This window comes from Aegilops tauschii, chromosome 3 (assembly GCF_002575655.3).
Source record: "Aegilops tauschii subsp. strangulata cultivar AL8/78 chromosome 3, Aet v6.0, whole genome shotgun sequence".
Classification (NCBI taxonomy): Eukaryota; Viridiplantae; Streptophyta; class Magnoliopsida; order Poales; family Poaceae; genus Aegilops; species Aegilops tauschii.
The window spans coordinates 486,324,400-486,346,039 of NC_053037.3; the positions used below are offsets into that span (position 1 = coordinate 486,324,400).

Below are 21,640 nucleotides of genomic sequence, written 5' to 3' on the forward strand. Positions count from 1 at the left end.
GATGAGGCAACTTTAATGCTAAACAGAAGCAACTCCACTCCTAAAAATAATTAATTAGCAACAATAAGCAACTAACTAATAATACAGAACAACCACCAAATCGAGGTAGATAATATCACATCACCTTTATGAGCAACTTTCTTTCCACAAGAGGCAACTCTAGTGCTAAAAGCAGGCAACGTCACTACATTGTGTGTCCTAATTAATTTTGTCTAACATTCTCCTAACTTCCTCATCGGTACTTCTAAGTTGCCTATTGTTCATGCTCGTATGTCGGTGTTTCTAAATTGCCTACAATACTATGATGTAGTCTACCGATGATGCTCTTGTGTCTGCTATATATTGCTAGTTATGGTAGGCAACATGATGATGAATCTTGGCCACTTCAGAGTGTCTGTAGGCAACTTAGAAAAACAATGATAAATAACTTCATAATATTCGAGGCAACTATTTTAACAAAATTAGGCAACTGAGCAACAATTATAGGCAACTAATTACCAGTAGCAGGCAACTAGGCATCAATTATAGGCAATTTATAGCATTTATAGGCAATTGAACATCAACCGTTTGCAACTCAACAATAGGCAATTGAGCAGCCATGATACACAAGTTGGAATAATGTTAGCAAAACTGACAAATATACATAGTGCAGTGAAGTTGCTTTGTATGTACACTAAAGATGCCTTATGTTTTGTGTGATTTTTCTTGTTTTTATGCAAACCAACCTAATAGTTAGTCCAACTAGGCCAAAAAGAAGTCCAACTAGGCTAAAAAGAAGAAGTTGCTCCCCAATAGCACTATAGTTGACTCCATTGCACCCAAAGTTACCTTAAAAAAAATTGACGAAACCAACTCATATGAGATCTAGTTTTGAAGAACTCGTCGTCAGAAACCTGACTGTGAAAACGGAACTGGATTTTGATGCTTGAATCAAAAGTTATGACTTTTACAACTTTTTAAACCCCAAATAAATGCACATGGGAAAGGATCTAGGCTGATTCAATCGGTAGTCACGTGCGCTATGGGATATGACCAAACAATTTCCTTTTCCGCAGTACACAGCTGGACATAACGACATGCACTTACTATATATGGCAATGCGTTCAAAACAACAAACGAGCGCAACAGCACTCCCTAGCCATGTCCATCTTTGTTTAATGAAAAATATTGAAAGTTGACAAATGCCTTCGAGAGGTAAGGCGAACGAGGAGAGACGTCCGACTCTCTCTCTCTCTCTGCGATGATTCAAATTGTTGCTATCCAACTCCGTTTTATTTTGAGGGATTGTTGCTATCCATGTGAGCAACGCATCTATACCGATACCGATACAAACCAGCTCGGTAGTACAGCACACAGTCCGACTCCAGCCCGGCCCGTTCCGTTAAAAGCAGGGCCCAGGGGGGAAACCCAACCGAACGAACGAACTGTCCCCAGAAAATCTCCCGACTCGCCCGACCGGATCCCCAAATCCCTCCACGTCTCATGGCGGCGAGCCTGTGGCGAGAGGCGATGGGCGCCGGCGCACCGGCCGCGGACGCGGACTTCCTGGACTACATCGAGTTCTGGCACCAGCCCGAGTGCGCGGGGTGGCTGGACCAGCAGGGGGAGCACACCAAGACGTGGCGGCGGCGGTGGTTCGTGCTCAAGCAGGGGATGCTCTTCTGGTTCAAGGACTCGGCCGTCGACCACGCGTCCGTGCCCCGCGGCGTCATCTTCCTCGCCTCCTGCCTCGCCGTCAAGGGCGCCGAGGGCGTGCTCGACCGCAAGTTCGCCTTCGAGCTCTCCACCCCGGGCGAGACCATGTACTTCGCCGCCGGCTCCGAGAAGCAGAAGGAGGAGTGGATCAACTCCATTGTCCTCCCACTCGCCGCTCCTGCAGGGACCACATGGGATGAAATTTTTCACATGGTGGACACGCTGCGCGAAGGGTTTGGAGCAGGAGGTTTAGATCCTTTTGTGGGAGAGTAGGCTATGTGTAGTGTGTTGGTGTCGGTGTGTTGCTGTGGATTTCGCATTTGTTGACGGTTTCTTGTAATAATAACTCTCTATCTTCTCCTATAAGAATATGATACGTCATTGATGTATTCTCGAAAATAAATTCACAAGAAATTTTACCAAGTAATTTTTGTGTTATGTAGAGATGTGAAAAAGTAGGATGAATGTGGCAAAGATGATGAGCAAATTTAAATGAACCCCTCTCCTTTTAATCGTTTTATTAATAGTACGAGATGATATAACTTAAGATTTAAATAAAAAGGCTATGCTAGTCCCCTCACGCTTGAGTCATATCTTGTTTGACGGGTCCACGATCACGCAATGATGCCAAGGGAATTAATATCATATATATATATATATATATATATACACACTTAATCAACGTAAGTATATTGTCATCAATATTAAAATATGATTAAGGGCATGATTATACTTTCAGGTGCAACTAGCGTCGTCGGAGTGCATGTGGATGTATGTTTTCGACAGATCATGTGGGATTGATGTGTGTATCCACTTGATCCAGTCTTCGTTCGTCGATGTTGGATCCTTTCGATCTAGTGCACTGGTCCTAGGACCTTAGCATGACGACTTCTCAACTGTCTAGGTTTGTCCGACTTCGATGAGGAAGGGTCAACGATGACGATGCGTCTTTGGCTCATCGCTTCTTGTGTTCTTTTATGTTGTCAGCATGTTTGATAAATATTGGAAGTTTTTCTCAAGATTTTTTTTCCAATAACAACTCCCAGTAGATGTAAAAAATACTCCCCGTAGACGAGTTAACGCCTTCGATAGAATGGGCGGATAAGGGTATCTCCAACGCTGACTCGCAAACCGAACACCGTAACTGTTCGCGAACCGAGGGAGGGGGCAGTCCGCGGATATGAATGTGGGAGGGGGTCATCCAATGCTATCCACATACATTTCAAAACAAGTTTAACAAACCGAACGAAATTTATCAAACAAGTCGGATTTTATTAAAGTTCAGACATAATTTACACAAAATCAATCAATATTTTGACCATTCAACTAAAAATTGGAAGGAAGAAAAAACCCTAAACCCTATACCGGACGATCGACCACCCCATTTCGTCTCGAATTTGCAAAAAAAGAAAGTGTTCAAACCCGTTAGCGGACCCATGTAGATCCGCTTTGGAAGGCAAAACACATTCGGACATCGCACGGTTGCGACGGCCGTGGGTGTTTAAGGGTCCGCGTTGGAGACGCTGTCCGGCGAGAAAAAGAAAACCTGGACTCTCTCTGCGATGAGCCGATGACTTTAAGTTTTTTTCTTATGAGTTGCCTTTTAAGTTGTTTCTATCCACGTGAGCAACGCAGATACACCGATACAAATCAGTCCCGTTCCGTCAAAACCAGGGGGAAAAAACCAACCGAACGAACTCTCCCGATCCGCCCGGCCCGATCCCCAAATCCCTCCGCATCTCATGGCGGCGAGCCTGTGGCGAGCGGTGATGGGCACCGGCGCCCCGCCCGCGGACGCCACGGACGGCGTCGAGTTCTGGCGCGAGCCGGAGCGCGGCGGGTGGCTGGACAAGCAGGGCGAGTACATCAAGACGTGGCGGCGGCGGTGGTTCGTGCTCAAGCAGGGGAAGCTCTTCTGGTTCAAGGACTCGACCGTCACGCGCGCCTCCGTGCCCCGCGGCGTCATCGCCGTCGCCTCCTGCCTCACCGTCAAGGGCGCCGAGGACGTGCTCAACCGCAAGTTCGCCTTCGAGCTCTCCACCCCGGGCGAGACCATGTACTTCGTCGCCGACTCCGACAAGGAGAAGGAAGACTGGATCAACTCCATCGGCCGCTCCATTGTCCAGCACTCCCGGTCCATGACCGACGACGAGATCGTCGACTACGACAGCGGCCGCCCCGCGGCCGGCGGCAAATCATAGATTCGTCGATTGATTCGGGTGAGCTAAAGGACCGGTGAGGCGGTGGCACCTGTAATTCTACTGTTCTACATCGTCTTTGTCATATTTATTCTTTTAGTTCATATTTTCCACAGATATGATGTATGCACCTGTATATTATTAGTGATTTTAGGTGTCTTTATTTATACTATGGATCGGTTTTGTTCTTATAACTTTCTTAAGTACTGTTCGATTTGTATTTGGTCCTTGAACGTTCTTATCCAAGTGTATATCTCAAGCCGTAGCAAATTGAACAAGGGGATGTTTCTCGGTGTTTTTATCTTCTGTGTATCTAATTGTCTGTTAATATTTGGCCTGTTATGAGTGGATATGTAGTGGGCTGCTAACCGTAAAATCATGCAATGCATTGTATCTTGTTCGATCAACATCTTGGTTTGCCTACTCCAGCGTTTAGTTGACCATGATGAACTCAAAGCAGTGCTTGTGCACAGAAAAAAATGGTTGCGTTCCATATTAACATGGATAGATATGTAGTGCTTGTGTTTTTATAAGCTTATCACTTAAAATAGCTTTTGTGCTAATCGCTTAACCATGTTGAGAACATCTGCAAAGCTGCAAGTAGCAGTATTTAAGTACATCAATATGGTTATAAGCAAATCATGTGAAAACAGCTGTAAACAGTGGTGTTATGAGTAATGATACCTCCAATTATATTCCTCCACCTCATTACTGAAGATGGCAGGTCCCCATCTCATCATTGGAAATGGCTAGGCTCAAGAGCTGAATGCTAACATCATTCCTAACATTATTGTGCCGTCATGTGGTAGATACATGTGGTTAGTATTGTACTTATGTTCCTGCAAAAAAAAAAAAAAAATTGCACTTACGGAGATAATAGTTTCGCAGTACACCCTGATAAGATAACTCTGTCTTGCGCAGGCGAGTTGGGTAGATGTGATTTTTCTGTTTCTCTAATTAATTATTTTATTTCCTGACTTACGAATGTTATATGCGTATCTCTGATTTGAGGATACTTGCTTTGCATGCCCAGCAAGATAATGTTCTGTAGACGCATTTATCTGTTAAATGTACCAAAGTATTGAAGTGGGATAAAGTTCACATATTTTTATATGCCAACTTGGCAACTTATATGTTTGGAGCTTGGAGACGACACTCCGCGTCTATTTTGAAACAGGTATATGAATGTAAGTTCGGTTGGGAATGCAGACTCCTGGTTGAGATTGGGCAGCTAGGTTCTGGTGCATGACCTATGAAATATGATGCTTATACCAGTTTAACTTGTTAAGGGTACATTTTTGTATCCCACAGGGATCTTTGCAGCTCCACTGGTAGTTTTCTGACGAAAATCAACATAGTTTGAATTTTCAGCATTACATTTGGTAGGCTTCTATTTTAGCTAGTGTCGTTGTACCTGTGACATGCTCTTCAATATTTTGTTCATATGCCAGATTTGTAAATGTGGTACATGGCCTTTTGTGATGTAACTGCAGCTTTTGAGCTTGCTGTACTTAATTACTGTCCACTATGTTCACATTACCATACGGTTGATTTGGCTTACCAGGATTTGTATGTTGCTTCTCTTAGATCAGACAATCCTATTGTAATCATGATCAGTAATTTGATCTGAGAGGATTCATTTGGAGAACAAGTTGGCAATAGAGCTGACTTATAACTTTGTCAATGTCTGCAAATCTGTTGTTGATGCTATTAATCGACATCTGTAAATCTAGTATATATCCAGAATTTTCCAAGTAAAGCTTCTGCTACTTGTCACAACTTCATCCAGTTGAACGAAAAATCCTGACTTCTTTTTGAAACTGTCCAGGTCCCGGAAGGAAGACCTGTCCCGAACTTTGTACTGTTCCAGCTTGCAACCGAAATCCTGACTTATTTCGTTCAGATTTTTACCTTCACTTGTAACTTTGTCAGACCGAATGAATCCTTACCTCTTGAAACAAGCGGAAACTCGCTTTGTATATAAAGCAGACCATAAACATCCAAACAAGTTCAAGTGTGGGAAGGAAAATAAATAGTCTCCCGGAGCAACAACACAAACATGCTAAAAAGAAAAAGGAATAACGTAGGCTTGGAGGAAGCAAAGGTGGCGGCGTCCAGCTGCAATGGGGCATTGATCATGCCCCCTAGCAGCTCCTTATCCCGCTGCCTAGAGAGCGGGTTTCAGTGTTGCAAAAAAGGCAAGAAATTTGAACACCGAGCAAAGCAAAGCAACATATCAAACATTTCTCAACTTCCATAAAGGTCCAGCAACCTACAGGCAGCCCAAGAAACTGAACATATGAAAATAGCCACAAGCTTTCATTTCCAAGGGAATGGGTTGCCCAGAGTTCTAACTCGTGTTGTTATTCGATGATTTGGCAAATAATTTCTTCTTATCGCTGCGTTTTGGAAAAGCTTCATCCGCGTCCTCGCTTGAATCGCAATCAATAATTATTTTCATACAGTTTGTCTGATTGCCTCTGTTTGTCTGCAGATACCCATCTACTAAAATGAAAGGAAAGATCCTACACCCACATTAACTGGCCTATAAACTCAAATACACTGCTGGCATTTCATTCCATGGAATTTTCTGGTGGAGAAAGATGGATGTCTTATCTTGAAGTGGAGCTAAGCTCGACAAGGGAAGCGTAGGTTCCATCCTTGATCCGCATCAGTTCCTCATGCCTTCCTTTCTCCACTATCATCCCGTTTTTCACCACGCTGATAATGTCGGCGCCTCTCACAGTCGACAGGCGATGCGCCACCACCACGGTCGTCCTCCCAACCATCACCCGGTCCAGCGCCTCCTGCACCACGCGCTCTGACTCCGCGTCCAGAGCGCTCGTCGCCTCGTCCAGCAGGAGCACCTTGGGGTCCTTGACAACGGCCCTCGCGATGGCCACCCGCTGCTTCTGCCCGCCGGACAGCTGGATCCCCCTCTCGCCAACGACGGTGTTGTACCCGTCAGGCAGCCCAGAGATGAACTGGTGTGCATTGGCCGCTTCGGCGGCGGCGACGATCTCTTCCTCGGAAGCCTCCCCTTGCTTCCCGTAGGCTATGTTGGCGCGGATGGTGTCGTTGAACAGCACCGGCTCCTGCGCCACGAGACCGATCTGCAGCCGAAGCCAGCTGACTTTGAGGGTCGGAAGCTCCACGCCGTCCAAAAGGATCCTGCCTGAACTCGGGTCGTAGAACCTCTCGAGCAGCGCAATGGCAGTGGACTTGCCACTTCCACTCTCTCCAACAAGGGCAGCCGTCTGTAAAGATAGTGTCACCAGATTAACCTTCGTACTAGCTAGCATACTTATTAGTTAACATAGAAAGAAGGTTGTCAAAAAAAAGTTAGAAAGAAAGTAACCTTTCCAGAAGGAATGCTCAAGGACAGATCAGTGAATATTTGAACATTTGGGCGTAAGGGGTAACTGAAGCACACATTCTGGAACTCAATGTCACCCCTGAGATTTGCAACCACCATGCCTTCCTCGCTGCTGGAATCTATCTTGGACTTACGGTCAAGAATTTCGAACACAGAGATGGCCGATTCACTAGCCTTGGTGCTATCTGCACCTACTGCGCTTGTTCGTGAGATCCCAGTAGCCGCCAAAACTAATACGAAGAAGACCTGAGAATCGGTGGATTAGTTAACAAAAATACGAGGTTAGAACAATCAACACTCAAGTTCTGAATAAGAATAATGTGCTCGTACCCGAAACACTTCAGGAAATGTTGCTGTTCCTTCACGAACAAACTTTGCACCGACGTAGAAGCAGAGAGCATAAGTAAGGTAGAACACAAGGAATGAAAACCCAAATCCCAAGCCACCAACAACACCTTCCCTCACTCCCTGCCTTGTTGGAGATTCACATTTCTTTTCATAGGCATCCATCACCTTCTGCTCTGCGCAAAATGACGCCACAGTTCTGATTCCTCCAACGGCGTCGGTTGCTACTTGACTTGCTTCCTCGTACTTTAACTGCATCCCACCAAACTATTAGACAAAACAACTCTCCATCTGACGAATACGTGTATGAACATTGGTCATTTTGTTGGTTTTTTTTTGAGGAAAAATTGAATAATAGTAATTGCTAATTCACAGCATGCACCTTTGCGTTTTTATTGAGACCTTTCAGGAACTTCATTTGAGCATAGGCTTGGAAACCCACCAATGGAACCACCACTGTGATAATCAATGCCAGCTTCCAGTTTGCCACCATAGCTATTGTGAAACCTACTATGATGGTCGATATAGTCTGGACATTAAGTGCTAAATTTTCTCCAACAAGCCGCTTCACGTTCAGAGCATCAGTCGATAGCCTTGCACCTATTGCTCCACTAGAACAAAAGTTGAAACTTATCTAAGTAAATCTGTAGAATATTGCACTAGTTGACAAGTATAACTCTTCACAATTTTTTCTTTGAAAATGCCAGATGGATTGATCTTAGTATTGATAAAAATTGTAAGAAGACTGCTCAAGCTAGTTAGCATACATAAATGTTCTTAAAAAAATCTGTATACTAACTGTTAGGGCAAAAGGAAGATTTGTGACAACACATCATGATGAGAAAAAGACTAAACACAGACCTAGAGTGTTCAGGTTTATCAAACCAGTTGATGTCCTGGTGCATGACACTTCGGAATGTCAGCGACCGTATGCGCTCCACAAGCTTCCCACCTGCTAATCCAAACAAGAAGTACTCTATTGGAATCAGAACAAGTGCACAAGCACCCAGCATGGCAAACATGCTTGCCCAGAACCTCGAGTCCTTGAGTAGTTCCGCTGGCGGCTCATAAAACGTCTTTATTGCACTTGAAATCAATATGCCATATACAGGCAAAATGGCCCCATGCATTGCAGCAGCAATCGAACCAAGAGCAAGAACAAGAGCCTCTGGTTTGTTCAGATAAAAGAGTCGGCCGATTGGAGCTTTCTTCCTGTCACTAGATATTTTATCTGTACTCTCCTCTAGGTCTTGATCATTGTTGAATTCCATGGGATCACATGGAGCAGGGTAAGGATGTGTACCACTGTGCCCAAAAGAGGAGCCTTTACTGTTTGATCTCCTAAAGGAGCTGCCTTGGCTTCTTGGTTTCCTTGTGAACGACCTAGAGCCAAAACTGTTTTCCATTATTGCATCAGGATCGACGTTAGGGGCTTCTGCTACCTGCAGAGTCTCTTGCAGATGAATCAGCTGAGAGTATGCACCTTCAGGTTTGTTCACCAGTTGTACATGTGAACCTGCTCCAAATTCACAGATCAAGTAGCAAGTCAGGACATCTATTTTGAAACGAAGTATGTACGCCCGATACAGAAGTTGTCAATTCTCATATGACATACCTTGTTCCACAATCTTCCCGTGTTGTAGGACGGATATGACATCAGCGTTCTTTACTGTGCTTAGGCGATGCGCAACAATAATTGTAGTCCTTTCTAACATTACCCTATCCAAAGCTTCTTGAACTATCCTCTCAGATTCCATATCCAGCGCGCTGGTTGCTTCATCAAGTAGCAATATCCTAGGGTTTTTTATAATCGCTCTAGCAATTGCTATTCTTTGCTTCTGCCCTCCAGACAGCTGAATCCCACGTTCCCCAACCATTGTCTCAAGACCCTGCAATGTTTCACAAAATATACATACTTTTAATTAACCATGAGTGAGTTAGCAACAGAATTAACATCATGTACATCTTAATTTCGCACTGTACATTTGGCAGTTTATCAATGAAGTTTGCTGCATTTGCAAGCTCGATTGCTCTTCTGATCTCTTCGAGATTAAGACCATCCTTCCCATAGGAAATATTTTCCCTGATCGTACTCGAGAACAACACTGGTTCTTGGCTGACGAGACCGATTTTTCCTCTTATCCACCCAAGAGTCATTCTTCTAATGTCAACTCCATCTATCAAGACTTCCCCAGACTGTGGATCATAGAATCTCTCCACCAAACTGACCACAGTTGACTTTCCACTACCGCTCACTCCAACTAGTGCCATTGTAGTTCCACTTGGTACCCGTAAGGAGAATCCATCAAATACCAAATGTTCAGGCCTGGTAGGATAGCTGAAGTAGACATCCTTCAGTTCAACATCACCCTTGATGTCTTCCAATATGATACCTGTGGTGTTATATACATCAATACATGGTTGTCTTTCAATTGTCTTGAACATTCTATATGCTGCTCCTTGACCTTGTGCAAAAGCTGTTATTGATGGTGCTGCCTGACCTAAGGACCTGCAGAAGCGACGCAACTCGAGTCAGAAACCAGAAGATCTCGAAAACAGACATGGAAGACCCTTTTGACATACTATGTTTGAAAGTTTGACTGCTGCTTTACGGATCCCACATCCTTATCAGAAACAAATTAGTAAGCACGATGTCACATCCTTCGGAGAACTGTGGGCTGGTCTGGTGCAGCAGCCGTGACCTTCTAGCATCATATGTCATATGCCCACATGACACACGGAGAGGCACGTCCATGGGGAAACGTGGCACATTAATCATCTATTAATCTAACTATGTCTAAATTGCCACTTATCAGATATAATGTTCTTCGAAGTCATTCTTAACCACATATAATTCAAGAATAAAATGACCCAGTAGTCAAGAAAGTTCATTCAAAAATCTAAAGCCCACCAATAATGCTCTCAACATTGCACCCCTAGATTCAAAGAGGAGCTCAAATGGATCTTCAGAGCTCACAGAAAGAAGTATATTGATTTTGAGGCCTGGGTCAACTCTTTTGATAGCTTGCTCCCCAGGATATTTGTTGTTGGTGTATTGTGTAGTTCTTTTCTTTTATCTTTTGGAACTAATTTTCTGTATACATTATTTTGAAAAACAATAAAATGCATGCAGCAGAGTCCTGCTTTTTCCTCTAAAAAAATGCACCCCTAGCTATAATCTCCGCCCTTCAACAACATCTGAAACAAATTTTAAGTATGTACTCAGAATATTAAAGTGGTAAGGACTAATGTACGGAACTTACATTGCGCCAACCATGACGGACATTATAATAGTAATAACTATGCCACCATTATATCCTCGGTCGACTATCAATTTAGATCCATACCAAACTGCCAACCCATAGCTGCAAAACAAGATTGCCATTATTGAACCCACTCCAAGGCCACTGACAGCACCTTCTCGACGAGCAGACTCATATGCTTTTCTTATGAACTTGTTATATGTTGTTATAGCTTGCTTCTCACCATTGAATGAGACAACCTTCAAAGCATAAGCATAAGAAGAGAATAGTGACCGCAAGAATCAGTAACAAAAATAAAGCATAATTTCTATTTGGTTTGGGCCACAAATCAAAGAACAGGAAAACAGAAGGCAAACATTGACTTCCACAAAATATTGGCGTCCAAATTGGCCACATGAGTTGTTCTAACTTTGGCTAAAAATGGCTTAGAAAGCCCGCCAAAAATGGAACCTTCCCAAAATTTTGTCATCACACCTTATAGGGGCCAAATGTGTAAAACTTTGACTCGCATGGTCATGGGCACCAAACGAAGTAGACCATGTATCCACTAGCACTTACCGTTCGAATGGTCCCAATAGTTTGCTCAACAATGTCTCCAGCATCACCATATTTTGCTTGCATTTTAGTGGACAACGTTGTCATCATCCTTAACACAATAGCACCAGCCACGGCTACTGGAGGGATGCTTGAGAGCATAACAAGTGTCAAGAGCCATCCTCTCACAAATGCAACAACGAAGCCTCCAAAAAAGGTAGAAAGGAGCTGTATGATCTTGCCAACCTATGAGAAAATGTATGTATAGCAAAGTGTTAAAATAAAATGGAATCCTAGTTATTATTAGATACTTATACAGAAGGTTAATGGACTAAGCTCTGGTACCAAGTTCATGTTATATATCCAATTAACTGAGTGGGTCTTCATCTCTGCAAGTCTATCAAACTAGTATTTCGTTGGTTATTATTAATATGGATCCATGTGAATGCAGTGTGCACCCATTACTTGTCGACTGAAGACAGGTGCAAAATTATGTGTTGTCCGTATAACAGAGCTGGGCCCAGACTCATATCGTAGGTTCATTTTGAGTAAAAAAATACGACAATTTATTTTCTCTATGACTTTAAGCTACCAATCTTTTCTAAAGAGCTAGCTTCTAGTTCGTGAACATACTGTTAGGTTAGCACATAAAAGAATGTAAAATCATTATACCACCTTCAACGTGAGGAAATACACACACTTTCCCACATTGGTCAAAGAGATCGGTCATCTACAGTGACAAAATGAATGACAAGAGCCTTTTTACATACAAGCTTATGCATATTGGCTGTAAGATTATAGCATCTAACAATGCTTTGAATGATGTGTCACAAGCACTCCTTGTGATAAAACAGCCTACCTTTTCTCCAATGGCATCTTGAATGAGGAATGTGTCCCCAGACATCCTCTCAACAACTTGTCCAGTGCTCATTTCCTTGTCAAAAAAAGCAATGTCCTGTCTGAGAATCGCCTTGAGATACATAGCTCTGATTCGTGCTGCCTGTCTTTCTCCAGTAATTGTCCAGCATGATACCTCTATCAAAACATCAAACTGATCAATCAAATGAAGGTACCCTTAAAGTTACTCTAGATGATCTAACTCTTAGGCTTGTATTCTGAACTCTCATTCATATCAGTACATTGAGAGTTTGAGACACAAAGCATCTGCGTTTTCTCAAAAATAAAATTTACTCTGGACAACAGTATTGCAACATTTGTTTTTTCATGAACAAGCAGCCAGGGAGTCAGAGCATCAACAACCACAAACCTCAAATTTGCCCCCCCCCCCCCCCCCCCCCGCCCCCATTTGTCTGCGGACATTGCCCGGACATGTCCGCCCCTCTCCCCCATTTATCCGGGTAGACAACGGCACTCCCCATTTTCAGGCATTTCACCGAACACGTTGCGTGCACAGCCCCGGACGTAGCGGAGCGCCCCAGATACAGAACGCACGCACGCGGTGGCAGGACGGCAACGCTCTCCGTCCAGCGACGAGCGCCACCACCCTCGCATGGAGCAGCACACAGCTCACGCGCTCATGCAGCAGCATCAGGCACGCATCAGCAGCAGCACACCATTAGCAGGTAGCAGCAGCCTACATGACAAGCTCACGCACGCACAAGAGCCCGCGCTAGCAGCCGCCCGGGCGCGGCGAGCTCCGGTTCATGGTGCGGCTGCTGGAGCGCTCGGGGCTCCGGGACGTGCGTCCGCTCGCTGCGCCGAGCGTGCGGAGGGCGGGCGGCTGGCTCGGTGGACCGGGCGTGGAGGTCGACGTGCGCGCGTGCTCGGGGAGCTCGAACCGAGCTACCGGCCGCTGTGCTTCTCCCTCAGCACCGGAGCAGTGCCTCCCCCAGCGGTGGTGCCGGCGTCGTTGCGGGCGGCCTGGCCCTCCCTTGAGAGGCTCGCGATTCCGTTAATACGGTAAATACGATTTTTTTTTTAATTGTTGGATTGCTTATCACATATGTCACGTGATCGGTAAATACGATTTTAATACATTGGTAAATGCACTATAAAGCCCCTCTGATCCTAACTCCTAAACAATTACTCAGTCCATTCACGAATGTAAGATTTTTGGATATTCCCTCAAAAGTAAAAGGAAAATGTTTGGGCTCGGCGTGCCAGCTGAATGCTCGGCCCGCGCCTTGTCCAAGCACACACCACGCGGTCAAAGGGCTCGCACGCAGCGCGTCTCCCCCTCTCCTTTTCCCTCCTTTCTCTTCTCCCATCGCTCATCTCTCTCTCCTTTTTCTCAGGGACCCCGCCGTCATGGTCAACTGTCGCTGTCTGGAGGCTTCCCAGGGCGCCGCCGCCACGGGAATCAGCTGGTCCGGCCGCCCTCGGCCAGATCCGCGCCACCGGAGCTCTGCCTGCCTCGCCAGACCCGACCATGCCGGGAGCTGCAACCGGTGGACGGAGGAGCTGCAAGGGCACAATGCTAGAACTGTGTTCTGGCGATGCTGGAACTGTGTTCTGGTAATGCTGGAATGAGGGGCGTAGAAGCTGGAACCATGTCCCCTGACAATGGCGCTTTTTGCTACGACTGTGGTCGAGAAAGCTGCAACCAGCATCCATAGAAGCTGCAACCTGTCACCGGTAGGGCTGCAACTAGCGTTTAGAACAGCTACAACCGTTCGATTTTTTGCAGAGAAGCCCCGAGCTCGATCAGAAGTTGTTTTTGCTGCAACCGGCAATCACAAAAGCTACAACTGGCGATCTATTTTGCTTCAATGGCGACGGGGTGGCGGCACCAACGAGCTTTTTTTTTTGCTGGAACCAGCACAATTTTTTGCTACTACTGGCTGACATTTTTGTTGCCACCAACAAACCCAAAGGAGAGTAACTTTTCGTGAGCTCCTTGCCCGGGATGCTGCGACCGACGACTGGCACTAGCGGAGATGTGAGCATCCTACCGGAGCTGCCACCCAACGAGGAAGCTGCAACCACGGGCGAAAGGCATTGCATGCGTGGATCCGGCGAGAAAGACATGAGATGACGGCGAGGCCGACGGCTAGTGCGGCGACGGGCGAGCGCGTGGGGTCGTGCTTCGAGGCCAGTTGTGTGCTCGTCCATGGAGGTGCCAGCGTGGGGGAAGAAGAAGACATGGGGAAGGAGACCCAATCGAACGGTTGAACGCGTCCGAATCGGGTGGCTGGGCAGCGATCGGCCCAAATTTGGGCCGACGCATCGGCGCGTATCATTGCCCGGAGAAAATAAAGTGTTTTAGATATTTCAACATATGCTACTCTCTCTGTCCTGTAATATAAGAGCGCTTTTTTACACTAGTGTAGTGTCAAAAACACTCTTATATTATGGGACGAAGGGGTACTATGGATTGAAATGAGTGAACAGACACACTAAAATGTGTTTATGTACATTCAAATCAGAAAAAGATAGAACATCTTATATTTGTGAATGGAGTGAGTAGCACACTAGAGACTGCTTGGTTTGAGACTAAATTTGTCAATGGTTGCCACACCTAAGGTTAGGCAAATTTGATCAACTCGGGCGGGTGTTTGGTTCAAGCCACACTTTAAACAAGCCACACTAGGGCCCCATGTTACATACACACAAAAAGTGTGACAAGATTTTCTAAGACTTGCCAACTTATGGCTCTTATTTTGTTAAACTAACCTTAGGCAAACTTTGCAAAAATGTATGACAACAGTATGGCAATCCAAAGCATAGAACCAAAAAAGCCTTAAACTACTCCATAAGGTTTCAATAAAAGGAAACAGTTGAAAATAGTTGGTTGATAATTCTTCGCGCATCGACACCATTCACGATTGTTGGATCATAGTTTGATCACACGGCCGACAACAAACCCATCCCATATGCTTCGGTTGCATCCGTATGGTGGGTCCGCTCTGCAATTTGGACGAGGCCACCGAGGGGAAGGATGGGAGGGGCGAGGCGAGGGATACGGGCAGCATGGTGTCCTCTTCGATAAGGATGGATAGGAGAGAAAGAAAAGAGAGGTGAAAGTGGCTACAAGCGGGGTCATGGGTGGTTTGGAGCTCAGATGGAGTGCATGTCCGGATCACCCTGTATGTACTCCATATTTAGGCCGACCTTACGGTGGTCTGGACATTTAGGAATGATTTGGAAGCTTTCACTGGGCCAAGGATTTTTTTTCAGGCATATTTGTGTGTGTGTGTGGGTGGGGGGGGGGACATTTTTACTATTCCTAATTAAAAAGATAAAGCAGTTTCTATCCAGACATATATCTATATTTTTCAACACACATATTTTTAAATTTTATTGCATACAAAAGGCACTCACGAAGTGTTGAAGCAAGTCCTGCTCCAATACCAAGATAAACAAAGTTAATGATCACCTGAAAACAAGAAATATTGGATTAGAAATTAGATAAAATGACAAAGAACACTATCCCAACTATGATAAAGAAATGAAGATTGGTTGGGAAGAGAAACTAAAGCTAAGTATTTGTAATTTGTGTCTTCTACAAGTATTGGCCTCAGAAAGTAATATTCTATTTGTTATTTTTGTTGGGTTCACTTGATGTCATACATTTCAATAACCTAGTTACCAGATGCATTTCAATTACTAAATCACTTTGCTACCGGATACTTTTCAATTATATATAATATATTCCAATAATAAGGTCCCTATAAATTTCAAAAAATATCATATATTTCAGTAATGAGGTGCATTTTAATACCATATCACTTTGTTAGCAGATGCATTTCAATACCGGATGCTTCACTACCAAATCATTTTTTAAACATATGAATTCAAATACTAGATTAATTTCAATTACTGGACCATTTTCAACACCACATCCATTTCAATAACATACACATATTTCAATTTCAGCACAATTTTAATATACATTTGAATAAGATTTAGTATCACGTCCATTTCAATGACATAAAAGTGAAATACAGATGATAAATTTCAGTGCGAGCTGCTTTTGATACGAGATGTATTCCAATACCAGATCACTTTGTTACAAGATGCATTTCACTACCATATGCTTCAGTACCAGATCACTTTGTTAGCATATGAATTTCAATACCAGATGAATTTCAATTACCAGACCATTTTTTTAAATACGAGATCACTTTCAGTACCACATACATTTCAGTAACATGCACATATTTCAATTTCAGTACAATTTTAACAATACAATTCAATAAAATTTATTTTATTTATTTATGAGTATATTTTTAGTTAATGTGAGACTGGAATATAAAAGTGAGATTTCACAATCACAACTATCAATGTGAAACTAAAATAGTGAAAATTAAACAACTTTGAAATGTATCCAAAATTTATCTTGTCTCCGGCAATTCAAATATATAAAGAAATGTAAAACATATAATTGGCTTTAAATATATGACTGATTTAAAATATCACTTAGAAATATAAAGGTTGCTTTTGTTAGGGCATCTCCAAGGCGGACCACAAACTGCCCGCATCCGTCCGGACCGCGTTGTTTGGACCGCGGAAGCCATCCAATGCGGGCCTGTATCGGTCTGCGGCGCGGTCCGAACGTACTTTCTCCCGCAAACCGGAGACTTGCGTGGGGGAGCTTTGCGGGAGTCGGGACACCAGACACGCAGGACTCCGACACCCCCGGCCCACCCAAAACCCTTCACGGACCCCATGCCTCCATCCTCCCTATTTCTCTCCTTCCTTCTTTCTCTCTTGCATTCGCCGCCGCTGCACACCCCGGCCACTACGCCACACCACACCCCTAACGAAATTATATGTCTCCATCACCTCTAGCGTTCCGGTTGGGCTCCAACCCGCTTCTCCTCCGTCACCATTCAACCCGTGTCCTCCGACTACCCCGTCAGGTACCATCCGCTATTGCTATACTCACCATGCTCGACAACTGTTTGATGATATGCCAGAGCTAAAAACAGTATTCCCTTCTTCTTTCTAGCAATGTATTTCGATTTGGAGTACATATATGAGCACTATGTTGAGTCGTCCGACGAGAAGGAGTACTCAGATGAGACGGCAATGATGCAAGTGGTCCTTAAAGACGCGGAGCATGCGGAGGAGCATGTTCTCAATTTCAAGGGCTCGGTCAATGGTCATCGAGTGCTCAACCGCAACAGTGCGCACAACCATTTGACACTGCCGACTACTTTGCCTCGGATGCACTCTTCGCTGACCATTTTCGTCGGCGTTTTTGGATGCGCAAGACTGTTTTTGATAGTTTGTACCATGGAGTCCGGTCATATGATGACTACTTCATCTTGAGGAAGGACGCCGTGGGAACGACTGACTTCTCTGGTTACCAGAAGTGCACGGTCGCACTACGGATGCTTGCATATGGCACGACCGCTGATTCATGGGACGAGTACCTACGGATGTCTGAGGGCACATGCGGAGATGCCATGATCAGGTTTGCAACTATTGTGGTCGAGGTGTTCGGACCTTAGTACCTGAGAGGACCAACTGTGGCATACACCGAGAGGCTCTTGGCAATCTCAGAAGCAAGAGGGTGGCCAAGTTTACTTGGATATCTTGACTACATGTACTGGAAATGGAAGAGCTGCCCGAAGGCTTTACAAGGGAAATATCAGGGTCATGTTAAGAAGCCCACCATCATTCTTGAAGCAGTTGCATCACATGATCTTTGGATTTGACACGCTTTCTTTGGCATGCATGGGTCTCACAATGACATCAATGTGCTGCAGCGATCACTATTGTTTGCGAGGCTGACTGAAGGAAAAACTTCTCCTTGCCACTATATACTGTCAATGGACATGAGTACAACATGTGCTACTATCTGGTTGACGGTATCTGGTTGACGGGATCAGCACCATATCTAACCCAGTTGGCCAGAAAAAGGCTCACTTTGCCCAAAGACAAGAAGAAGTTAGAAAGGATGTTGAGAGGGCATTTGGAGTTTTCCAGGCCCGTTTTATAATTGTTCTTGGACCTACTAAACAATGGGATCCGGGGACCTTATGGGAGGTGATGACATGTTGTGTGATCATGCACAACATGATCGTCGAGAATGAGTGTGACAGTGCTGCCACAGCTCTAGAATTTGAGAACATGGGTGATCCTATCAAACTTTCGGACCAGAATCCGGTCACATTTGAAGAGTTTATTCAAATGCATCAACAAATTCGGCATCGGCCAACTCACGAGCAACTGAGGGAAGATCTGATTGAGCATCAGTGGGCGGTTAAAGGGGACAACAATGTTGGGATGTAATGTTTGAACTTTTTAAAATTTGAACTAGTGTTGCATGCGGCTATTTGAACGTCTGAACTCTATGTGTGCGGCTATTTGATCGTACGGATTTAAAAGAATGAGGAAGGCCGAATGTATGCGGCTACGGTTGGATGACGTTCTCCCACACCTGTGTCCGTGGACTGGTCCCCCTGTCCGTGGACAGATGTGAGAGAAAATTTGTGGGTTGCCGTTGATAATGCCCTTATGGGGAGAGAGAGAATACAAAGCATAGATGCGAAAGTACCTTTCTACACCCAGGAGCAAATGCTCCTGGTGTGAACAATAATATCAAAATAAAAATAAAAATTTGGGACATACTTTCGTAAATGTTTGTCGTGCTTGCAAAATTTCATCACGAAATCACATTGATGCAAGTCGTGCCAAAAAAAAGCAAAATCAAAGCTCCAAAATGCTTTTGTAAGTAACATTTTCAGAGCATCGATTTTGTCTTTTTTATCACGCCTTACACCAATGTGATTTTGTGATGAAATTTTGCATGCACAACTAACATTTGTGAAAGTATGCCACAAAAAAGTTTAAAATTATTGATTTTTTTTATATTACTGTTCACACCAGGAGCATTTGCTCCTGGGTGTAGAAACTCCACGTCAAAACTCCACGTCCGCGTAGATGCACCATCTCCTCTGCACACTCTCTTTCTCTTTCATGACAAGATAACAAAAGGCTGACATGCACCATTTATTCTCTTGTATTGCTTCTTGTACCACACTACATCAGTATACATCCAAAAGTTTGCACGGTTCTTTAAGAAGTGTAGAGTGGTAGATCTTTATCCGGTACATACTTCCATTTTTAGATTTTGAAATTCCAGGGTGAGGGATGTTACTGCAGGAGCCAGGAGCCCGAATTTGAATATATAGCAAAGCAAAAAAGTCAATGGTCACAAATGAATAGACTAGCCCACTCTCTTGCACGCAAGTCCTAAGGTACCATTATTGAAAAAGAACTAATAGCGCTCCTAATTGGCTGTACGTGGAGTATTATCTGCTTGCGAGCTAAGATGCTCCTCGATGAACAGTAAAATAAATAAAAGAAATAAAAAAATTCGATATTTTTTTGTTAAACTTTGACAAATGTTTTCTATGTATGCAAAATTTATCAAGAACATTCACGGAAGTCGTGGCAAAAAAAAAAACGATGCTCCAGAAATGCTATTTTGAAAGTATTTTGGAGTGCTGATTTTTTCAGCCATGACTCCGTGAATGTCATTTCATGATGAAATTTGTCAAGCATACAAAACATTTGTCAAAATCTGATAAAAAAAGTTCAGATTTTTTTTGATTTATTGTTCATCCTGAGCTCATTCGACAAAATTAAAAAAAATCTGATATTTTTTTAACCAAACTTTGAGCTCGGGATCATCCCAACGTCTGGCCATACAAAATCTCAGAATTTGTGACTACCACCAAACCATCAATACACCATCTCACAACACTGGCGCATCTAACTGAAATATTACTAGAACTCGCAACTTTGAAGCTGTTGAATGGAATCAAACCTTCTCAGGACTTTCAGTTCTCCTACGCCTCCTCGCTCGCTCTACGGTTGTCGTATGATACGAACATGAAAAGTACGGTCGCGCATACATACACACGCACGCACCTTGGTGACCCTGTGCAGGACGTCCCGCGACGAGGCGGCGGAGCCGAAGGCGTCGATGACGTCGCCGAAGATGAAGGTCATGAGCGGCTGCGCCATCCCGTTGGCCACCGCCGTGGCCGCGCCCACCGCCATGAGCGCCGAGTCCGTCCTGTCCGCGAAGGCGAACATCCGGTAGAGCGGCACGCGCGCCGCCGCGGGCCTCCTCTCATGTCCGTCGTCAGCTCCGTCCTCTCCCCCGCCGTTGACGTCGTCCCTCTCCCCGCCTTGCTCCCTCCCCCTCCCTCCCATGGCTCCGATCGGCCTCTTAATTAGGTTCTCGCTATGGCTTTGAATTACCTTCTACTTATATGTTCTGTATATATGTCGCTTGCTAGCTGGTAGCTGTTGCTACTTGACATGTGCGGCGTCGTGAATAATGACACGATCGATCGCGGAGCGCATAGAAAATTAAAGAAGAACATGCGAGTCACAAGCTTGGGCAGCAAGGAAATAGAGATAAAAAAGTCGTACCAGCATTATGATACTGGAGTAGTACTATCGAATTATATGTGGATCCATTGGGATGTAGTAGTCCCTAATTTATTAGTATGTACTCCATCTGTAAACAAATATAAGAGTGTTCAGATCACTAAGTAATAATCTAAATGCTCTTATATTTCTTTATAGAGGGAGTAATGAGCATTCAAACTGCCGGCCCATCCGTAATTCCTACTAATAGCCACCTTCATACAAATACGTATATTCCTTTGAGTTGACCTCAGCTCACCGCGTGTCCGCATATATACGGCAGGGGATCTTGGCGTGGCGATCGACCGCTGACCTTCTGGAAGCTATGTGATTTAATAGCTGTCTGTCCATTTTTTTGCTGAGTAGTTTATTCAACCCGTCCGAGCTCGTCTACAGCGTCAGGTGCACCTACTTCCCTCCTCGAATACGTGATCCAACCGCTCACCCCGTTCGAATCTAGCCACGACTGCCATGGCCATGTCCATGGCGGCATGGCGCAGGAGCTCAGGCCGGTTCTATGCGTGCCCGCCTGGGCCTTGCGCTCACCTCGCGCACATGTTCCACACACACACACTTGAGTCCCGCACGCTTCCGCGCCTCCCGTCGTCGATCCGACTCGCCCACGGCCGCGGCCATGGACGGAAGGCCCCGTTTTGGCTCGGGCGAAGGTGAGCGTACAACAAGGAGAGAGAGAGAGAGAGAGAGAGAGAGAGGAGCGCAGGTGGAGGTTCGACGAGGCCGTACGGTGACGCGGCGCCGCGCGGAGCAGCTGTGGCCATGGCGAGCGCACGCGGGGACGGACGGAGGAGGAACGGAAAAAAAGGGGGGCCGAGGAAAAATCCGGCGGGCGGCAAGGATGGCCGGCGTCGGCCGTATCG

General features: G+C 44.9%; 3 protein-coding genes across 4 annotated transcripts; 2 read left to right on the top strand and 1 right to left on the bottom strand.

Annotated features, from left to right (window-relative positions):
• The first annotated feature begins 1,152 nt into the window (after window positions 1-1,152).
• LOC109768927 (pleckstrin homology domain-containing protein 1-like) lies at window positions 1,153-2,122 on the top strand. The gene has a single exon (XM_020327659.4). The coding sequence runs from the start codon at window positions 1,483-1,485 to the stop codon at window positions 1,966-1,968; it is 486 nt and encodes a 161-aa protein (XP_020183248.1). The 5' UTR covers window positions 1,153-1,482; the 3' UTR covers window positions 1,969-2,122.
• Window positions 2,123-3,333: 1,211 nt separating this feature from the next.
• Window positions 3,334-4,192, top strand: LOC109768924 (pleckstrin homology domain-containing protein 1). The gene has a single exon (XM_020327657.4). The coding sequence runs from the start codon at window positions 3,438-3,440 to the stop codon at window positions 3,894-3,896; it is 459 nt and encodes a 152-aa protein (XP_020183246.1). The 5' UTR covers window positions 3,334-3,437; the 3' UTR covers window positions 3,897-4,192.
• A 2,046-nt stretch (window positions 4,193-6,238) lies between these two features.
• LOC109768923 (ABC transporter B family member 5) lies at window positions 6,239-20,558 on the bottom strand. 2 transcript variants are annotated; one of them, XM_020327655.4, is made up of 12 exons: window positions 20,256-20,558; window positions 15,693-15,747; window positions 12,271-12,446; window positions 11,436-11,657; window positions 10,878-11,116; window positions 9,598-10,123; window positions 9,230-9,503; window positions 8,476-9,130; window positions 7,997-8,225; window positions 7,600-7,866; window positions 7,252-7,515; window positions 6,239-7,150 (listed from the first exon to the last, which is right to left on the bottom strand). In XM_020327655.4, exons 1-12 carry the CDS (start codon window positions 20,541-20,543, stop codon window positions 6,506-6,508), a joined length of 3,840 nt encoding a protein of 1,279 aa, XP_020183244.3. In that variant the 5' UTR covers window positions 20,544-20,558; the 3' UTR covers window positions 6,239-6,505. The 2 variants fall into 2 exon arrangements, with proteins under 2 accessions (XP_020183244.3, XP_073366992.1); XM_073510891.1 differs by lacking the exons at window positions 15,693-15,747; window positions 20,256-20,558 and adding an exon at window positions 12,672-12,776 and having other exon boundaries at window positions 12,271-12,462.
• Window positions 20,559-21,640: the final 1,082 nt, after the last annotated feature.